This window comes from Xyrauchen texanus, chromosome 15, assembly GCF_025860055.1.
Source record: "Xyrauchen texanus isolate HMW12.3.18 chromosome 15, RBS_HiC_50CHRs, whole genome shotgun sequence".
In the NCBI taxonomy this organism is placed as follows: Eukaryota; Metazoa; Chordata; class Actinopteri; order Cypriniformes; family Catostomidae; genus Xyrauchen; species Xyrauchen texanus.
Window position 1 is genome coordinate 19117983 of NC_068290.1, and position 21570 is coordinate 19139552.

The following is a 21570-nucleotide window of genomic DNA, read 5'->3' on the forward strand; positions in this document are numbered from 1 at the left end:
GCACATAAATGAATGACCACAGGGTGGTTTGCCCATTGTGACGTCTTTGCAGAATGCTTGGCTGACTGGCTAACTCACCAACATGCCGAACCGATTCTGTCAAAGATGTGATGAACTTTTGTGCTCAGCCTGCCATTGAGTAAGCATTCCTCACCATCTCTTTAATCTTACTTAGGGTAGCTAAACATAAAAATAAATGCAGTTTTCAAATTATTAGAACAGAAATATGTGGAACATGTAATACATCCAGGGTGCTCAGGCTTGCCCCAGTGCCGTTTATACTGTAGAAACATTCATACTCTAGAACCCTAAACTATGGCAGTTTCAGTAAGGATCAACCCAACTCATGAATCACACCGCTTACATTTGTTACCAAAACTTAGTTTGAAATTTGAAGGTTCTAACAATAATAGTTAATGTATTTTACACATAATAATCAACCATAAATGGCAGTGCAGACTGTCTTGATTTTTTATATATATTTTTTTGCACCAAAACAGACATCATTTATTAAAATATTATAATTTTCCACCATGTCTGTTCCTCTGTCTGAAACACTCAGTTTTGGCCTAAGTGCCTCCTTAAAACTTCAATGTAAACAGCCACTGTTTTCTCTCCTTGCACTCTGCAAAGATGCATCGCATTGCATCAAAAGCAATAGAACTCCGTAAAATACATTTTGATGTCTACACTTGAAGCATCCATTGCATCACATCACGCTACGCTGATGGAAAACGGGTGTCCCGTTCCATTTTTGCCCTGTATGCGATGACGCTACAACTACCTACAACACAAATATATGGTTTAGAAAGTTTGTGTAGACCCGTCCAGTGTAGACAGCCTCAAGCCGTTGTGTCACGCTGTGTCATGCTGTGTCATGTCAGCATAAACTATCAAACATTCATATTCATGAATGGAACTGTAAGGTTTTCCAATCTTTTGCAAGAGTATTTGACTGCCCATTCCTTAGCAAAGCTTGAATAGATTGAATAGGTTTCACAAGCAATCCACGCTGATATGAGGCAAAAAATGCACATACATAGTCCAAAGCACGGTGTGAACTAGGTGCATATACACATCCAGTTTCCAGTATCATCTTGCCCTAAAATGCACATCACCAGAAACGTATCAAGATGGTCAAAAACGTCCATCTAGTGCATGTTAACATACACCAGCAATTAAAAAAAGCACAGAGGGGTGCGTGTCCATTGTGCTTCAAACAACAAGAGTCACACCAGCTGAATGAAACCGAATTGCTTATCCTTTTCAGAGTTATAACTTGTCACCGTGTCTTAAAAACATCCATCTCCATTTTTTTTGTACAAAAATCATTCAAAATAGTCTGGATAGGTCTCTTTTGATTTTTGTGCACATCAACAGGTCAAAGATATTACCCCTAAACTAAGTTTATAGTATGTTGTCTAATCTAATGAACTAAGTACGTAAATGAAACGATTAAGTCTAAGTCTAGATAGACTTAAGGCCTCAGAGATGTAGTCTATGAAGAGAGCAAGGAGAGAAGAGCTGAAAAGACATTTGTCTGAACATATGATCAAATCTGCAGGCAAGCTTGTTTATCTCAATGTTTTGTTCTAACGGAGAAAGCAAAACATTCAGCCTGGGTCTAGATGACATTCAGGGTCTAAAACTGCTTGCACAGTACTATTTAAGACGTTACCTTTTTTTTTTTTTTTTTTTATCATAAACATGACCAATGAAATCATGAGCATCAAAACATAGTCACTGAACATTGAATAAGAAAATAAATACGTAATATGCCTGCATACATTTTGAGTATTATCAAGTACATTGATAACATTAATAGATAAATAATTACATTAATGTACATTTATGAATATGACTTCATAGCTGATTATAATTGCTTTCAAGTGTAATATCATATAAGCAAAGTATAAAATTAAGATAATCATGTCCGCATACATCAACAGCGTTTGTTGCATAATGTTGATTACCACAAAAAATCATTTCGACTCGTCCCTCCCTTTCTTCCAAAAAAGAAGCAAAAATCGAGTTTACAGTAGAGCACTTACAATGGATTTTTGAAGAGTGTAAAGGCAGAAATGTGAAGCACATGATTTTATAAAAGCACTGACGTTGATTCTTCTGTTTAAACTTGTGTATTATTTGAGCTGTAAAGTTGTTTAAATCTTCGTTTTTACACACATGTTGCCATGACATTACATCGTCATGACAACTTAGGTAAATTTGGTCACTTTTGAATAGTGAGTATTTTAACGTTTACAGATTGACCCCATTTAATCGATAGCAAGTGCCTCACTGGAACCCTGATTTTTGCTTTTTTAGGGTCAAGTCAAAATGTATTTGTAGTAACATTTTTGTGTGTGTGTGTGTACGTCTGCGCTCTTGTTGTCTTTTCTATGTAAAAACACGCATTAGATTGACGTCTTTGAGTCTCGCTGAATTTTTTTTTTAGCGTCTCGCGTTGGAGCGTTTTAAAAACTCTTGACACCTGCTTGCTGCTCTATGCAGGACACTGCGTTTCATAAGGACTTACCTGCTTACAATAGATCTCGTTAAGGTAATAACTTCTTTTCAATTAAACATTTTGTCAATTTTGGATCAAAGTTTACATTTGTAGAGGAGATATTGTGGTGTAAGACCCATTTCCAGTGATTATTGTAAGTGGTGACGTTGGCTGGATGAGCAAAAAGCTGTTGTGTTTTTCAAAAGTAAAAATCACATGGCATGAGGCCACATTCCAACCGATCCGTTGTTTGCATCTTTCAAAACTGATTTCTACGTCAGTGTTTCTCTGTTGAGAAGGAAGTAACCAGCAATGCAGTCTCTCGGGGAAACCAGCAGAAATAAAAAACACTCAAGTTGGTTTCTCTTTATTTCTTGAGACAATAATATCAATCTTTTACAGTGGGATTAGCTGTCCTGAATATAGATTTTGATGTGTGTGTGTGTGTGTGTGTGTGTGTGTGTGTGTGTGTGTGTGTGTGTGTGTGTGTGTGTGTGGATTTGCAGCTCTGGAGCATGTGTGTATGCATATTCTGCCATCTGGAGTTCAGAGGTTTCTGTTTGGCCCAATGTCAGAGTACCCTGTGGTCAGATGTTTCATGGGTGCTGCGTTTGGAGCTCTGAGTGGTGTGGGTAAGTGGTGCTGCAAAACCTGCTTTATAATTATTTTTACTGGCAAAAAATAAATGAATAATAATTAATATTCCATTAATTATATAAGTAACATAGGAGATGATCTTGCCTTAACTCTTATTTTTTTAAGGATTGTTTTTCGGACTCTTGCACAATATTCCAATGAAAACAGTACAACGAGCTATTGTTGGATATGTGTTTGTAGGTAAGTAGGAATCATGCCAACCTTAGTTTAAAGGAGTATGCCAGGTTCAATACAAGTGACAAATTATATTCGATCAACAGCATTTGTGGCATAATGTTGATGATCACAAAAATATATTTTTATTTGTCCGTCCTTTTTAAAAAAAAATTCTAATATCTAGGTTACACAATTATGACGTCCCATGATCTCCTATTGTTTAACAATATAGTACTATTGTTAAAAGTGTAGAAATGGTATACTGTACTTTGCTAAACACTTCAATGCATGTTTTATACAATAGGTGCCTAATGACAACTTTTGTTACATGCATTGAACAGCCTATTTTAAACCCTTTAATAAAACATATTCTAATGAGACTAATAACTGAGCATGCCATATTGCTAGATTTTGCTTATATTACTGTTGAATGTTTAGACTTATTAAATGTCGTGCACATGTTTGGAAAAAAGAAAGAAAGAAACCTGGGCATTTTTGTATAATACCAAATTTACACCATATAGTACTAAAATAGAGAACACAAATTACACAAATTTTTAACAACCCACACCAGTATAAAAATTCTAGTAAGTTTACGCTAGTAAGTGTTGAGTACTGTGCAAAGAGTCAATATTAACTCGATCACAGTGTCAATGCCAATACTTTAAAAAGTGTTAAAATAACTTTATTCGGAGTGGACCCCATGAGACACTTTCAAAGTGTTGAAGTTAACTCTGATCAATTAATTCTGTTAAAACTCATGTATTTCATGGTTTTAGGGTTTGTTGACATTACATTGCTATGGCAACAAAGTTGTAAAATTGGATATAACGTTACACACAAAAGGATAGTAAGCGATTTTATCACTCTATAATCATGTAAACACACATATTGTTTATGTGATGTTGTGATAATTTTGAAATAGTGCATTTTTTACAATTTACGGATTGGCCCCTTTCACCTCCACGGTAAGTGACTCACTGTAACCAAGATTTTCAAGTCAAAGTACATTTTTGTGGTTATCAATATTATGCCACAAATACTTTCAATTGAGCTTGACTTGTACTAAATGTGGAATATTCCTTTAAGTTACAAATCACAGGATTTAGGTGGCAAATTTGAACTTGGAGTTTTTTCATAACATTTTGTGGTGTGTGCAGGCGTATGTAGTCTTGGAGGCATGTTTTCCCCACTGTTCCGCTGCTCAGTCCTCTTGATGTTTCCTAGTATGCTTGGCTCAAAAGGTCAGGCATTCCTGATGATTTTTGTCATGCATGGACTCTTCCAAGGTAAATCCCAGAAACAAGTATAGAATCATAAACAGAACTGTCTGGTGATGACTCCCCCTTGAATATGCATTTATTGATATGCATTTGTTATGTGTTATCTATTTATTTGACTTATACTGACATTATCGATACGAAGCACAGAAACGTTGATTTCTAATTTTGAAAGAGAGCTAGTAGCCTACAATAGATCCACCACATTACCAATGCTCTTCCCATCAGGCCCCATTGCAAATATCCAGCATAATGTGCAGAATGTGGCCTTATCCATGGGCTGTAACATTGAACTGCAGATCGCTCACAGCAAGGTGATGTGGAGAATGGTGACAGAGCCTTATGTGCAAGTAGTGCAGGAGATAGTGGTGAGTCCTAACATTGAGTTTGAATATACAGCATACAGAATTGTGAAGTTTACTTGTACTGTATGTACAAATGTTCAATTAGTCACAACTGGTGTATGTGTAATTTCCAGAAAAGTTTTTGTCTGGAAAAAAGCAATATGTATTTCTGATCCACATAATTAGTAGGATAGTTTACCCCAAAATGGAAATTCTGTCATCATACACTCACCTACTCATGTTGTTTCAAAACTATATGAAAGTTAAAGGGATAGTTCACCCAAAAAGGAAAATTATCTCATCATTTACTCACCCTCATGCCATCCCAGATATATATGACTTCCTTCTGCTGAACACAAACAAAGATTTCTAGAAGAATATCTCAGCTCTTTAGGTCCTCACAATGCAAGTTAATGGGTACCAATATTTTGAAGATCCAAAAATGCAAATAAAAGCAGCATAAAAGTAATCCATGTGACTCCAGTGGTTAAATCTACTGTATAACTTCAGAAGTGTTGTGATAGGTGTGGGTGAGAAACAGATTCATATTTAAGTCTGTTTTTACAATAACATTTCCTCCCTGCACAGTAGGTGGCAATATGCAGGAAACATTTAAATCAACAAAAACAAAAGAAGAAGAAAGTGAAAGTGGAGATTGATAGAAAAAATATTGATCTGTTTCTCACACACACCTATTATATTGCTTCTAAAGACATGGATTTAACCACTGGAGTCTTTTGGATTAGTTTTATGGTACCTTTATGTCCTTTTGGAGTTAAAAATGTTGATCACCATTCAATTGTATTGTATGGACCTACAGACCAGATATATTCTTCTAAAATACATTGTGTTAACCAGAAGAAAGAAATTCATACACATCTGGGATGGCATGAGGGTGAATAAATGATGAGAGAAGGTTCATTTTTGGGCAAACTATTCCGTTAAGGGAATGTTAGGCAGAAAGTTAGCCCCAGGCACCATTTACTGCATTCCAGTTGCATGGAAAAGATGCAATGAACGTGTAAAAATGGCACCTCACTGGCCCAATGGCAGAATCCAGTGAAGTGGTGAAGGTATCTGCGCGTATGTATTTTTCGTATGCTTGTGGCTGTATCTGTTTGATTTAGTTATGACCGAATCTGACTCCATTAGTAATTTAATCTGACTCCAGTTATATTAGACCTTGAATTTAGGTTGAGATTCCAATTGTTATTGATCATGAATTAAGATCTTATGTAGATTAGAGTACTTGATTATTATAGTTAATTATATACTTTTACATTGCACTCGTTCTTTTGGATTCCTGTTCATAGAGTCTACGCACCAGCAGGGTTTTACATGATCATTCCACACACTAGCCAGTTTTGGGTCATTATGCAGAGGTAATTGACTAATACTATTCAGACAAGTTGCTCCCTGCATACATTTTTCTGAATAATAGTTATGTTTAGTCCCTCTATATCTGCATACACTTAATTAAAATAACACTACCCTCAGCCCGAAGGAGTGACTAATACTATCTGGATAGGCCGACCGATGCTACAGTATCCAGATAGTACTTTTAATTTAGTCTCCATAGTTTCCTATGTACCCTTGGATGGAATAATGTTAACAGTAATCAGAGGTAATATATTTCTGATAAAATAAAATGTAAATAATAATGGTTATATTCAATACCTACAGTCTAGTACTCTTAGAAAATGCTGAATATTTAGCCAGAAAGCTAAGGTCTCAGAAGACATGCCCGATGCTCTATCAACGCTGAGCCATTAGTTTGTACTAATAGTGATCGCAGATTTGTGTCAACAAGGACATCATCTTCTAAAGGCAAAAATTTCTGAATAAGTCAGAATAGAATGAAGTTTAACAATTTATTAGTCAGGGAAATATGTATCAAGCCAATGACATAAAATTAGGGGCGGGGGAGGATGACACCTCCCCTTCCTCAGCATCAGCCTGATGTGGAGTAGGACTAACCACTGCCTCAATATTATGCTTTTGTCCCCTGAATTTTACCATGACAGTCACTATAGGATAATCATGAATATACCCCTGCACACACCTCACCCAATTATCTGGCTCCAATGAAGGTTTGATTACAACCTGAATCCACTAAGGCTTGGTATGTACCCCCCTTAATACTCAAGGGTATTTGCTACGTCCCTGCTCAATCGGAGGCGGTCTGTGGGGTGTCAGGGATCTGGATCAAGGTCCCCACCTCCATTACCGGGCACTGCTCTTGGACATGACCTGGCAGACCAGCCCAAGTCTCCCGCACTCGTGGCAGTGAATTCCTTCACCTGGGACAAAGAGAGGGGAGAGACAGGGTTTGTTGGAGCAGGGAACCCCATGTCTGGGATGCCGGTCTTGGGGGAATGTTCCGCCGTTTCCAGGGAAACGGAACAGGATGGAAGGAGGGGGAGAGAGAACAGGGGAGGAGACATTAGAGTGAGAAAGGGTGTGGGACGTGCTGGCCCCCGGATATGCTGCCAGATGGTCTTCCACCTGCTGGACCACTTCATTCAGCAATGCCGATCAGTGGCAATGGACCCACTCGGCCATCCCCTTCGGCAACCGGGAGACAAACTGCTCCAGCACCAGCAGGTTATGACATCATCATCATTGTCCTCCTTAGCCAGCACCCACCACCGGCAGACGTCACGGAGCAGCTGGGCAAAGGAAAACGGGCAGCCAACGTCACTCAGCATCAAGGAGCGGAAGAGCTGGCGGTGTTCTTTTGAGCTGCGGCCAACCTGTTGCAAGATGGACTTTTTCAGCACCGAGTAGTCCAGGAGGTTGGCCACCAGTTGGGCTTCCCCGGTCTGCAGCGACAGAAGATACACCGGCCACTGTTCCGGCAGCCACTTCAGAGCTTCAGCGGTGTGCTCGAAGAGCTCAAGGTATGCCTCTGAATCATCTTGAGGCCCCATCTTGGCACTGCTGCCAGAGACGCAGCAGCTGCCGCCTCCTGGGCCCGAAGAAATGCCTCAAAATGCTGTTGCTGCTCTCTCCAAAGATCCAAAAGGTCCTGGTGTTGGCCCTGGTGGATACTAACGAGGGACCGGAAGACTTCCTCAAGCAGTAACGGCTCCATGACAGGGTATCCTTCTTCCTCTATTCCCGGGTTTCAGCACCAGTGTAACAAGTTCTAAGGAATGAGGAAGCAGGAGATGGTGAATCCAACCCAAAGGTAAGGTTTATTTTCTTTCACTCAAAGTTTCAACTCAAAAGCTGGCTGCACTGACACGCTCACACACGAGCAGGTTCGGCTCTCTCTCCCCATCACTGGAAGGGACTGGCCCCTTTTGTTTCCCCCGTCTCTCACTGAGAACATAGAAAAAGCAATTACCAGCAATGCATCTCAGGTGAAAGCCCTTAACGCTTCTTCCCCCACGGACAGGAGGGGGAGGAAGAAAGAGAACAGATGTGAAAGGCAGCATATGGTTGTGTAAATGATGACAGAAGTGTTTATTACATTTACAGTAAATATCAGGCAGGTATTTTCTACTAAATAATTACATGCACTGTGCAACTCTCTTGGCATCTTTGCTGTCAGTGGGAAAGCAATTGCCTAAGTTTGTTTACCTGAAGTGTCTAAGTTCATGAACAACAATATATGACTACCAGAAGTAAACTGCCAATATGAATCATTTATGAATCAGGAAAATCATTGCCACAAATGTGTCTCATTAATGCCCTCCCCTTAGCATGACAGTGAGGACTTTGAGATCGAGGCGCAAAACATTAGCAGAAAGTTCCAGAAAATTCGTGATGAGGTAATGGGTCAGTACGGATATGACTCTATTGGTAAGGAGTCTGTCCACACAGCCAACAGCACCCAGGAGGAGTATGTAGTGAAGACCAGGGCACGTTGTGACTGTAAGTGTAAATGACAAGACAGCAGCAAGTTCTTATTTCACTGTGTTATTGTTTTTTTGTGCCTTTTTAAGATTTTGTTGTGCTTAATGAACATACATTATAAACCAAAGTAAAACAAAGTGCTTTTTTTTGCATATGCTAAATGTTTTGTGAAACAGACGTGGTGCAGCAGGGAATTGGCCGGTGTCAGAATTGGTTCAGCGATAAGTGGGAAGAGTGCATGAACATCATTCAAGCCCCTCTTATCAACCACTTCCTCTGCGTACCTATGAAATTCAACTTTCTGTGTGATACCATGAGATGTAAGATTTATATAATGTTTCCTTCAGTACTCAAAACAGTTCAGAGCTCTAAATCAGCTTCTAGCAGTATTTTGTTAACTATCTCAACAATCAGTTAAAAGATTCCAATGATACTTTTTTAATCAGTGATGTTTGTCTTTCAGTGATGTCCCCGTGGTGCACAGAGAAGATCCCAATTGAGGGAAACTTTGGTCAGACCTTCGACAAACTCAATTACTCCATCAACAGACTTGCGGAGCACTTCACCACCAATGTAGTACTTCAGGTGCAACAAACCATAGGGCCAAACAACAACAAATGCACTTGGGTTTCTGTTGTGTTTTTTTGTCACTTATCTAATTTCTGCAGGCTATCTATTTTCAGCTTATTGGGACAACATGAAACGTGTTTTGAGAAGCAGCAACCATTGACTAGAAAGCAATGATTTGACTGACTGTATTAATACATCTTTTACAACTTTTACACAACTTTCCTTCCTTTGAAATAACCAAGAAATTGGAGCAGCAGTCAGTGTTTGGAGTGAACGTCCTCGAGGATTTTTCTGAGGAGCTAGTCCGTGTGTTTCAGGAGAAAACAGATATCGCTGAGCAAATAGCAGAGGTGATTCAGTTCCTTCTTTCCTTCACCTTCATCACTGTATTTACCTCGTAAGTTTTTCCTCTAGCATTTTCCAGTTGCATATATTTGCATTTATGTAGAGTGTACATATATCGTATGTCACTTCTATTAACTAAAAAAATTGCCTTGTAGAAATTTATTTTTATATGTAAACAGTTCATTTCAGTTCATTTCATTTCTTGTTAGGCATCTTATTTTCTTAGTTTATTATGTTTATAATGATAAAACTGTTCAAAATGTTGTTCCGTATAGCTTGTTTGTCATTTCATTTTGTTTGCAGAGCATTTGGATATGTTCGTCAGTATTGTAGAGACATTCGCTTTGACAATGTATACATTACAACCTACTTCAGACAGATTGATTCCCGTAGAATGAGAGATGTAAGTTAAAACCTTACTCTTCCATATTGCTGAACCATATGTGGGTTTGCACTGATTTAAAAATCTGTTTCAGGGGAAAAGAAATTTGCTGCCACTGAAGAAAGCAGAGCAAGAGTGTTTGATCAACCCTTGGAGCTTATCTATTCACTCCGGCGAGCTTATGCCTGTGGTACTGTATTTTAGGGCATTATGCTTTTATGGTCATGGTTTTGAGCTTGTAATCCACTTAGACCAAGTCAGATGATGATCTAATGTTCATGCTGGTTGAGTACAGTATATGTGTATCTATAATGAAGCTTACAAGAGTTACATTAATAGTTCCATCAAAAGAGATGTTAGGGGTGTTAGTCAGCATGTTAGGGACTTACAGTCTCAGTCACCATTCACTTTCATTGCATACTTTTTTGGTTGTACTGTCTCTTTAAGGTGAAGTGTGCAATTTCATTCCCTTTAGTGGTACCAAACTATATTGCAAAAATAATGGTTGTTTTCAAACAAGTCTTCCGATCAACCCTTGTCTTCCATTGTTTCGGACAAACCGACAGTTCCATCCCCAAACTCATGCAATTGTTTGAGCCAGTGTTGCTGTGTCGGGCTAGTTGGGATACAAAAACAGACAAGCCATTTTTTGATAGACATTTCACCTTTAAACTTTGATGGTGATTTTGGTTCTGAAAGTATGTGTCTCTCGTGCAGCTTGTAGGCTTCTTGCAGGCTGTGTCTCTGGCTCTGCTTGTGTGTATTCTCCTTGCCGTTGATGGAATCCTTTACAACATCTTTGACCTCATCCGAAGACACACCTTTACCAAGTACTCCATTACCAGTAAGTATAAATTGTGTTTTTTGGGGGGATTATTTGCACATTCTCTTATTATGCAACAGCAGTGAGGTAAAAAAAATAAATCATATCATATAACAATTAAATGTGTTAGTGGACAAGTATCTTAGGGATATAGGGATATATGGATGCTAAGTGCAGCCCTTGATAGGAAAACTGATAAATACACAACAAATAAATAGGAGGTATATAATTAGAGACGTTCCAAAAAACAAGAGGGCACAACACAGCTTATAAGCATCCCGGGCACAGAATGATGCAATTCAATGTAAGTAGAGTGTTTGGAGTTGCTTCAAAAGTGCATAACTGTAAGATTTTTGTGGGTACACAAACATGTAGTTCACAGCATCCAACAGTTTATTCTTCTGCAACAGTTTATTCAGGTTTATTAAAGCACACCACAATAAAGAATCGGCAACAGTTTCTATAAAAATCTGTCCTCAAAGACTCACAAATAAACCTGTGGACTATGCATAATATTTACCACGCTGATAGTAACTACTCGCAAATGCACCGTGCACTGTCAGCACACTTAAACATTCCGGAAAGTTGCTTCTCTCAATTCATCCATTTAAAAGCATCATGGCATGCCTTTTTATTATTTTAATATGTTCCATAAGGTTGACTTATAATATAAGTAAAGTTTTTTGCACAAAAAAGCAGTCATGCTTTAACATGATAATCTTCAACCCTCATTCTGAGCCTCTGTCAGAAATACTTAGTTTTGGTGCTGCTTCTACTTTAAGACTTGACAGTAAACAATCACTGTTCTGATTGGCTCTCTGCTCTTAACTGACCTGCACTCTCTATTTGCCATCACACTGCTCACCAGTGGAAATAGAGTGAGTAATTTTTTGAAAGCTTGGTTTCACCAAATGCTCTTTTTGCCTTCTAAAACTTATAGTATGTTTTTATATAGTAAATATAGTAAAATGGCCTCTCATATGTCAAAAGATCAAGCAAAATGTAATTCCTCATGTCATGACCCCTTTAAAAGCATCATAGCTAAACAATTTAAACACTAGTTTGTTTTTGGGTGACTAATGTATCACCATGTCCATTTGTAGGATGTGTTCCTGACTTTTGTTTGCATGTTTACATCCACCATCTTCAGTAATCTTTAGTCATTCAAATGCTCCCAAACAGCCAATTTAAATTGCTTTTTGGTGGATATGATTCTGGTAGATTTAATTCCTCTGTTATATTTTGGAGTTTGTGTGTAGTCCCAGTTTCAAGTGAATTGAAAGTTCATGTACAATCTTCGATACCTGGCAAAGCACCACGTGGAACCATAGTAACAGCTGCAATAACCGCAGAAGGGATTTTCACATTTAGTTACACCAAAAAACTCTTTTATATTATATATTTAGCTACATGTAAATATAACATTTCATATTTTTTAACCATAGGATCTAATTTCTTAAATTAACAGTGATATTTTTAATCACGGTTAATAGTGAAACCATCTAACCGTGACATCCCAAATAGTAAGCACAAACAAACACAGACACAAATACAGGAAAGTTTTTTTTTCTTGATTAAAATTGATGTAAATATATTTACTCTAGACTATTTGTGTTATAATATACCTCTATACCTCTATTTCCGAAGGTGTTCATCACACAGACATTGTGATCGGGGGAGATTCCATGTTAGCCAGACTACTGCGGAAAACCATTGGTGCCTTCAACACCTCCTCCAATCTTGATGTGGAATCCAGTAACTTGCGTAGGTTGACTACCATTCTCTGTGCCGGAGATAATGGCTTTGTATCTTAACAATCACTCTCTATGTTTGGTGTTGCAACCCTTGCCCATGTACTACAGCAGCACTCTCAAATTGATCACAGCTAATGGGGGTTTAAATTAATAAACTGTTTGCTCATTCCCTGAGAAGCCAGAGATGGAATCAGATTCTGTTGGCTTCTCCTTCAAAATATAATTACTCAAATATTTGGTTCCTTAAAGGCATAGCACACCCCAAAAGGGAGAACAGAATTTTGTCTTCCTTTTTTCACACTTATGTTGTTCCAAACCCATATGACATTTTCTGTGGAACACAAAAGGAGATGTTTGGCAGAATATTCAATCTCAGTCACCATTCACTTTTATTGTATGGAAAAAAAAAGATTCAGTGAAAGTGAATAGTGACTGAGGCTAACCTTCTGCCTATAATCTCCTTTTGTGTTCTGCAGAAAAAGGTCACAAGGGTTTGGAACAACATAAGAATGAGTCAATTATGACAGAATTTTCCTTTTGCTGTGAATTATTTCTTTGATTTTCCTTGAGTTCTGAAGACATGAACATGCTGTTCATGTCTTCAGAACTCAAGGAAAATCAAAGAAATAATTCACAGCAAAAGGAAAATTCTGTAGTTACAATTTTTTTATTAGTGAAAACAGAAAGCTTGTTGTTGTACTCTGTGTTGGCTTGTACAGGTGACCATTGGCACAATGATACGGTTGGTATCTTCTGAGGCCAAGTGACATCTTTGGTCTGGCTGCATGTTTAATCTGATCAGAGATAAATTCAAAGCTCTGATTGTGTCAATGTGTCTCATCCGAATAGGTTTGATCTAGACCTGTAGGCACATGGCAGTACACACACAGACTGGCTAATGAGAGGACTATTTATAACATGGCAGGCATGATGGGACATATGCCAGATAACATAGACAGATCAGTCAAGTGCTCTTTCAGCCATTGCACTCCATTTACTTGCTGTGTAACCTGATCAAATAATTGCTGATTCTAACCATTATCTTTAATTTCTTTAGTTATCCATGTATATTTGTTACATATCATCTGAGACTCATCTGTCAGAATAAACTTTCATGATGTGTAATATTTCCTTTAGCCCCACACTTTTATTTAGGTTTATTAGGCTACATACAGTCATACAAAGATAATGGTATTTTTAAACAAGTTGTTTAAAGGGATAGTTCACCCCAAAATGACAATTCTCTCATTATTTACTCATCCTCATGCTATCCCAGATTTGTATAACTTTCTTTTTTCTGCTGAACACAAATTAAGGTTTTTAAAGGTATATCTCAGCTCTGTAGGTCCTTACAATGAAAGTGAATGGTGACCAACATTTTCAAGTTCCAAAAAGCACATAAAGGGAGCATAAAGGTAATCCATACGACTCCAGGGATTTAATCCATATCTTCTGAAGCGATATTTTAGGTGTGGGTGAGAAACAAATGTAACTACTTTTAAGTAAATATTTACTTAAAAATCTCCATTTTCACTATCACATTCATCTTCTTTTGTTTTTGGCGATTTGCATTCTTCATGCATATGGCCACCTACTGGGCACAAGAAAATTTACTTAATTATTTATCTGTTTATCAGTATTGACCCACACCTGAGATATTCTTCTAAAAATCTTCATTTGTGTTCAGCAGTAGAAGGTCATATACTGTACATCTGGGATAACATGAGTAAGTAAATGTTGAGAGAATTTTTGTTTTTGGGTGAACTATCCCTTTAAGGCACATTGCCTGCATGAGGAATCTAAAACTTACCTTGATGTACTCTGAAAACATGCTGCAACTTTAAGGACTCAAATTCAAATACAGCTTGTTTGGAACTTCCACAACTATCTTACTGAGTGTGAGCACATGCAAAGGAGACATTTCTCAAAGCAAAGTAGCAAAAGTGTCAGAGAGAGAGGGTCAAAAATGGTTGTGAAAGATAAATTATGGTTTGTTTTTGGTTTGTTTTCAATAGAAAACATTAAATAAACAATGTACCACTTTAAAATCAATGTCATTGTAGAAATTCAGTTCTATTCACAGTCAGCCATGATTACTTTAATCAATAAGTAAAAGTGTCAAATAACAGGATGTTTACTGAGATTAAGTGAATAGTATTCGGCTGGTCATGTGATTCTAACTTGGCAGCCCTATGTGTGGACCCTCTCCATGTAGAATAAAACAGCTTTTATAAGGTTACTGATATGACTAGAGTCTTCATTTTAATATGAGTGCTCATGATTTCCTACATATATTGCAAAATTACAATTCATTGTCTTAAGAAGTTAAACTTTTTTAATGAGGAAAATATTACTGAGTAAGTATAATGTTAGCCACTGTCTTGCTGAATGTTTAGAGTGTATTTATTTGTGTGTGTCTAGGTTGTTTGCCCCAGCCACATGCTCTGAGTCAGTCAAACTACCTATGGATCCTTATACCCTTGTTACTGATGTGCCTCATGTGCTGCCTGCAGGTGTACACAAACCGTCTGCGCAGGGTCATCACTGCCTTTTATTTCCCTAAGGTAACACCAACTGCCCTATGAACCCTGCTAGCACACCAACTGTGTAACACATTCTTACCTTCATCCTCAGAGTAAAACAGTCCCACTTTGAATTCAGCATCCCTATACAGTAGCTCAGCAACCCTATGAACGACGTTGAATGGGTTGTTTGGAGTTTTGTTTGAATGGAGAGAGATGCTGGTAGACATGGGAGAAACAAAACTGCAGCTCTCCTGTGTGTTTATCAATCACATTGTTGGCCATTCACACACATCAGAACTGCCATATTTTGCTAAGGAGTTAAATGAGTCACTCTTCTGCATGTGCTGCCACATTCTAATACTGATCATGTATAGTATAACAAAAACCAGACAGATGTAGATATATAGTGTTGTACATGTGGTAATGTTGTATGTCATGACATGTCCAGCTATTACTCAGTTAGTAATATCTTAATATTGTGCAAAGGCTTTCAAAAAAACATGCATTTTGTTCGATCAATGTTTTACTTTTTTATTTATTTTTTTAATATAAAAGTGTTGTAATTCAGTGTCAGTTCATCAGATTATCTAGAATATTATTATGTTATTTGCACTTGTGGTATGAGCACTCTGTGTAATTTTTCTTCCTAAATAGTCCTAATAAACTTACTATATGTACTTAGAGACATAAAGTAAACTGACCAAGGTAAATTGTCTCCTCTTATAATCAGTGTATTTCACAAAGACATAGGAGAATATTTATTATTATGCAGGCTGTTGTTTTGCCTTGCTCTTGGCCGAGGAAGGCTTGGACAAATACTTGGGGAAACGGCTTCTCCTAACCAGCATAATCAAAACAAACTGAAAGCACAATGACAGGCAAAACTACTTTCTCTGATATTATTTAGGTTTACCACCAGCTCTCCAATTAAAATAAACTTTGTGTTTTCATAGTGTTTTTTATGTCAGAAATGGTCCAGTTTACAGCTCTTAGATGTTTTAAAGTAGTTAGTGTTATTTACATGAATGCACTTTTTATCTGTTTTTGAGTAATCTCAGCTGAGCATGCTTGTATTTTTGGGGGGTTATTATTCATTCTTTCTTATGAAATTATAGAAGCAGAAACACTGTATCCAGGACTGGGTTCTTAGCTTAGTTGTACAGTGCTGTGCTGTTTTTGTAGAAAATGAGGAACTATTCCTTGAAATAATGTGAAATTGTTCTGCAATTTAATTGGTTTGGTCACAAATGTAACATATCCAGATTCAGCAAGTTCAAAGGGTTGACACAGCATGCAGTGTATAGGCAGGATACTTTTCACACATACTGGGAGAAATATGTGTTCTCTACTGTGTATGTGTGGTAAACCACTAATAAGCTAAGAGGGTTTTACAGTAATAGCATTAGATTTGCAGCCCGTGCTGGCATGGAAGGGATTACAGGCCCGCAGTAAGGCCTGATTCAGCTACTGTGGTGCCACAAGTATTTCCTCATTCATGAAGAGGTGAACCACAAACACATCTACATCCTATCTCTTTCTCATCATTTCTCCAATATCAAACTATAAAGAATCTTGAAGAATCTTGTTTTCTGTAATGCGCAGCTTGCATAGTTTGGGAGCCTTACTTAATGGTGGTAACTAATGAAATAATTGTTGGAGTTTGCTTTTGTAAATAAATGCAGGCTCACTGTGTTTCATGGATTTACTCTAATAACAGAATATGTTCTTCTGAATGTTACCGGATAGACACATCTGATCAATATCCTGCTTTGCAGAGAGAAAAGAGACGGATCCTCTTCCTGTACAACCTACAAATCCAGAAACGGATCTCCTTTATCAAAAGACAGCGCAGATGGCTGAGGAATCAAAAACAAACATTTAAAAATGTATGTAATATACATAGGACCCCACTGAGACAACACGACTTCTGCAGATTCCTGAAATTTAAAGTAGGGCTGTCAATTTAACATGTTTATTTAGTATGATATGAAAAATAATGTATTAAAAATGAAGCACAATTAACTATTCGTAAGGTATGTTCCTGCAATCTGAGAAATTCAAGCTTGATGACACCACCTTGATGTTTTTGCGAATCTGTGGCAGTGGGATGACACTTCATCAAACCAAAAAGAGCATGCAGCTCGGCAGTGCCTAGAAGATAACTGTCCGGCTGCCAAAGTCTCATGAGATTCTCATTTGCTGTTGCTAAGGTGAGGGTTAGATTTAAGTGTAGGGTTAAGGTAAGGAAAAGGTTTAGGGGCTGGGGTAGGTGTAGGATTTCTGTGGGATGCCAAATACACACAATAAACACCATGTGTGAACGACGCGTGTGACTCTCGCGAGACTTTGGGTAGCCATACGGTTACCTTCTAGACACGATCAGGCAGCTTAGTCTTCCACAAATAATGTGCTCTTAAAGGAATAGTTTACCCAAAAATTTTAATTCTGTCATCATTTACTCACCTTCATGCTATTCCAGTTGTGTACGTCTTTCTTTCTTCTGCAGAACACAAGCAAAGATTTTTTTAAGAATATCTCAGCTCTGTAGGTCCATATAATGCAAGTGAATGATGACCAACATTTTTAAGCTCCAAAAAGTACATAAAGACTGCATAAAAGTCATTCATATGACTCTAGTGGTTTAATCCATGTCTTCTGAAGCGATTCAATCGGCTTTGGGAGAGAACAGACCAAAAAAATCCTTTTTTACTATATATCTTGACATCAGCAGTCTCCTTGGCGATCATGATTTCAAGCTCGATTACAGCTTCCTAGTGCCATCTAGTGCTCTGCGCATGTGTCAAGAACTTGGAAGTGTAATCGAGAGAATCGTTCTGCAAAAGAAAAAAGTCATACATCTGGGATGGCTTGAGGGTGAGTAAATGATGAGAAAATTACAATTTTGGGGTGAACTTATCCATTAATGACAGCTGGACCAAGAAATACAGAATGCAGAGATCTTAAGAAGTTTCACACTATGTTTAACTTGACAGCATTGTAAAAACAATGTTTATGACTAAAGATGCTGAAAACCAGTGAGATACAATACAACCAAAGTGTGATGCTCCAAAAGCACCTGTCTGATGCATGAGCACATAGAGCAACAATTTAAAATAGTGCAGACAGAATTAGGCCAATATTAGAGATATGTTCAATGATATGGAAATAAAACAAACAGTATTTCTACTTCTAAAGCCACTCTGCGTATTGTCTAAATACTTGTCTGCTGCCACAATATATGATGTAATGTGTTTGCTTGTTACAGTGGCAAGAAAAAAAGGATGTGAATCCTTTGGAATTACCTGCATTTATGTATAAACTTGTCTTAAAATCTGGTTTGATCTTCATCTAAGTTACAATAATGAACAAACACAATCTGTTTGAACTAATAGCACACAAATTATTTATTGTTCTTGTACATATTGAATACATTATTCAAACATTCAGTGTAAGTTTGGAAAAGTATGTGAAGTCCTAAGATAATGACATCAACAAAAGCTAATTTGACTCAGGAGTTAGCAAACCTGGCATCCAAATAATTAAATGAGATTGGAGGTGTGGGTTAGACCTACTTTGACCTATAAAAAGCACTCAAACATTTTGAGTTTACTATTCAGAAGAAGCATCTGCTGACGTGGACCAAGCCTTGCAAAAAAAATCTCAGAAGAGCTACGATCAAGAATTGTTGCTTTGCATGAAGCTGGATATAAATTTATCTCGAAGAGCTTAGATATTAATTTGTCCACAGATAGATGAATTGTATATAAATTGATACTACTTAGTAATGTGGCCATCCAGCCAAGATGACAAAGGGCAAACAGGATACTCAAAAAGTGACATATAAAGACTTGAAGGAATCATTGGAACTGGTTAACATCTCTGTTCAAGAGTCTACTATACAGAAAACAGTAAACATGCATTGTGTCCATGGCAGGACACCACAAAAGAAGCTGCTGCTCTCCAACAAAAACATTGCTGCATGCCTGAAGTTTGCCAAAGACCACCTTAACACTCCACAATGCTACTGGGAAAATGTTTTGTGGACTGATGAAACTAAGGTTGTATTGTTTGGGAAAAACATGCAGCACTACTACAAAAGGGCACTGCATGCCAAAATGAAAACATCATCCCAGTGGTGAAGTGCGGTGGAGGGAGCATCATTATTTGGGGCTGCTTTGATGCTTCGGGGCATGGACCACTGGCCATCATTGAGGGAAAAATGTTTTCCCAAGTTTATGGAGACTTCGTAAAGGATAATGTCAGGGTGGCTTTGCACCAGCTTAAGCCCAGTAGAAGTTGGGTGATGCAGCAGGGCAATGACCTTAAACATCGAAGTAAATCCACAACAGAATGGCTTCAAAAAAAGAAAATCCACCTTTTGGAGTGGCCTATTTAGAGCCCAGATCTTAACCCAATAGAGATGCTGTGGAATGACCACAAGAGAGCCGTTCACACCAGCCATTCTAAGAATATGGCTGAGCTGAAGCAGTGCTGTTCCACAGCTACTGGAAACGCTTGGTTGAGGCTATGGCTGCCAAATAAAGATCAGCCAGTTATTAAATCCAAGGGTTCGCTTACTTTTTCCACAGCACTTTGATTGTTTAATGGGATGTATTAAATAAAGACATGAAATATTATTATTATTTGTTTGATTTTAGCTTAAGCACATTGTGTTCATCTATACTTGTGACTTTGATGAAGATGAGATAATATTTTACCAGCTAATTCTTGCCACTGTATATGCTAATTATCTTTATTTGGTCTTTTCCAGTAAATATTGATATATGTGACTCATTTTATAATAATTGGCACATCATGTAATCAATTTGATTCATTTAAAATTGATTGACAGTCCTAATTTAAATTTAAACAACCGTTTAGCATTTTCACAGGCTCAATTTAATCTGGGATTATTAAAAATAAGTGGTCTTGTAGAACAGAATGCAACACTCAGAGCAGGTCATAAATGCAATAAAGTTTGAGAACAAACAAATAAAACAACATGCATGAGACCACACTGACAACGTGCTCAGGTTCAATTAGAAGGAATTCATGAGTAAAATGACATGAGAAAACATTCCATCTGATATAAAAACTGGCAACTGTTTTGTGAGAGATGACTGTATTTGTCTGACAAAGTGAGCACACAATCACAACATTCTTCTGTAGCCGCACCTCTCCAGCAGACTTTTCACTGGGACACATGAGTAGTACAATAGACAAGTGTAATCCTCTGGTAAATAAATTGTGACACAGGAATCACAAAATAAATAAGTATGGGATTTATCCTTTTGCTATATTACTGTATGATTGAATACTGAATTCCCTCTTCTTATCTCCTCAGGTGCTGTTGATTCTGTTTGGCCCCCTGAAGTGTGTGAGCTGTAGGCTGCCCTGGTGCTGTGTGTGTGATGGCTTTGTGTGGCACAACCAGGCTGTCCAGTGCAGTTCTGCAGATTGCACAGTGATCTATTGTCAACAGTGTTGGAGGGACCTCGACTGCATCTGCTATGCTTGTTCCACTCATAACCAGTGTGAGCTGCAAGACAGCGACTCTGATTCTGATGTGTACTATGGCTATTAATGGGATCTGAACATTAAACCAGCTCCAAGCAAAGCACACCATTGCACATACATTATACACAGAGCACACAGCCAATCCATGCCCATCCTCACAAGTTTTCTCAGTCCCAAACTGCATGAACAAAGATACCTGAGAAGTTCTGATAAGTGATAAAGAAAGTGATAAAGTCTTATTTCTTGTATGGATTGTTGAATTGCTATTGCTAAAGTACTTAAAGAGATAGTTCACCCAAAAAATTATTTGAATGTTGTCATCATTTACTCAACCTCAAATTTTTCTAAACACATATACATTTATTTCTTCCGAAAACACAAAAGGAGATGTTTGGCAGAATATTAGGGAGAGGCAACCTCATTCACCATTCATTTTGATTGTATGTACAGTAAAAAAGATGCAATAAAAGTAAATGCATGGTGACTGAAGCTGTTAGACCCTAACATTCTCCCTTTTGTTTCCACAGAAAAACAAGTCACACTGGTTTGGAACAACATGAGGATGATTGAATGATGACTGCATTTTCTTTTGGGGGGAACTTTACCTTTAATAGAAATCCAGTTGCGCAAAGAAAAAGAAAAAACACAACTTTAAAACAAAGCCCTTTATTGACAGCATATTTTATATAATAATAGTATGCCCAGTAGTAGGACCAATCTGTATTACACCAGCTAGCTTTTAAATAAATATTCCAGGTTCAATACAGATTAAGTTAAAAATATTTCTTATCTTTAATCTTTATGAAAAGCAAACATTATGTTACAGTCAGTGATGCATTTACTATGGAAG

General features: G+C 37.7%; 1 protein-coding gene across 1 annotated transcript; it reads left to right on the forward strand.

Annotated features, from left to right (window-relative positions):
• Positions 1 to 3018: 3018 nt before the first annotated feature.
• dcst1 (DC-STAMP domain containing 1) lies at positions 3019 to 21470 on the forward strand. The gene is made up of 15 exons (XM_052144371.1): positions 3019 to 3138; positions 3269 to 3343; positions 4480 to 4608; positions 4828 to 4967; positions 8651 to 8822; positions 8981 to 9124; positions 9268 to 9533; positions 9617 to 9771; positions 10023 to 10122; positions 10196 to 10291; positions 10819 to 10945; positions 12572 to 12688; positions 15100 to 15242; positions 16979 to 17089; positions 20548 to 21470. The coding sequence occupies exons 1-15, from the start codon at positions 3030 to 3032 to the stop codon at positions 20785 to 20787; spliced, it is 2124 nt and encodes a 707-aa protein (XP_052000331.1). The 5' UTR covers positions 3019 to 3029; the 3' UTR covers positions 20788 to 21470.
• The last annotated feature ends 100 nt before the right edge of the window (positions 21471 to 21570 follow it).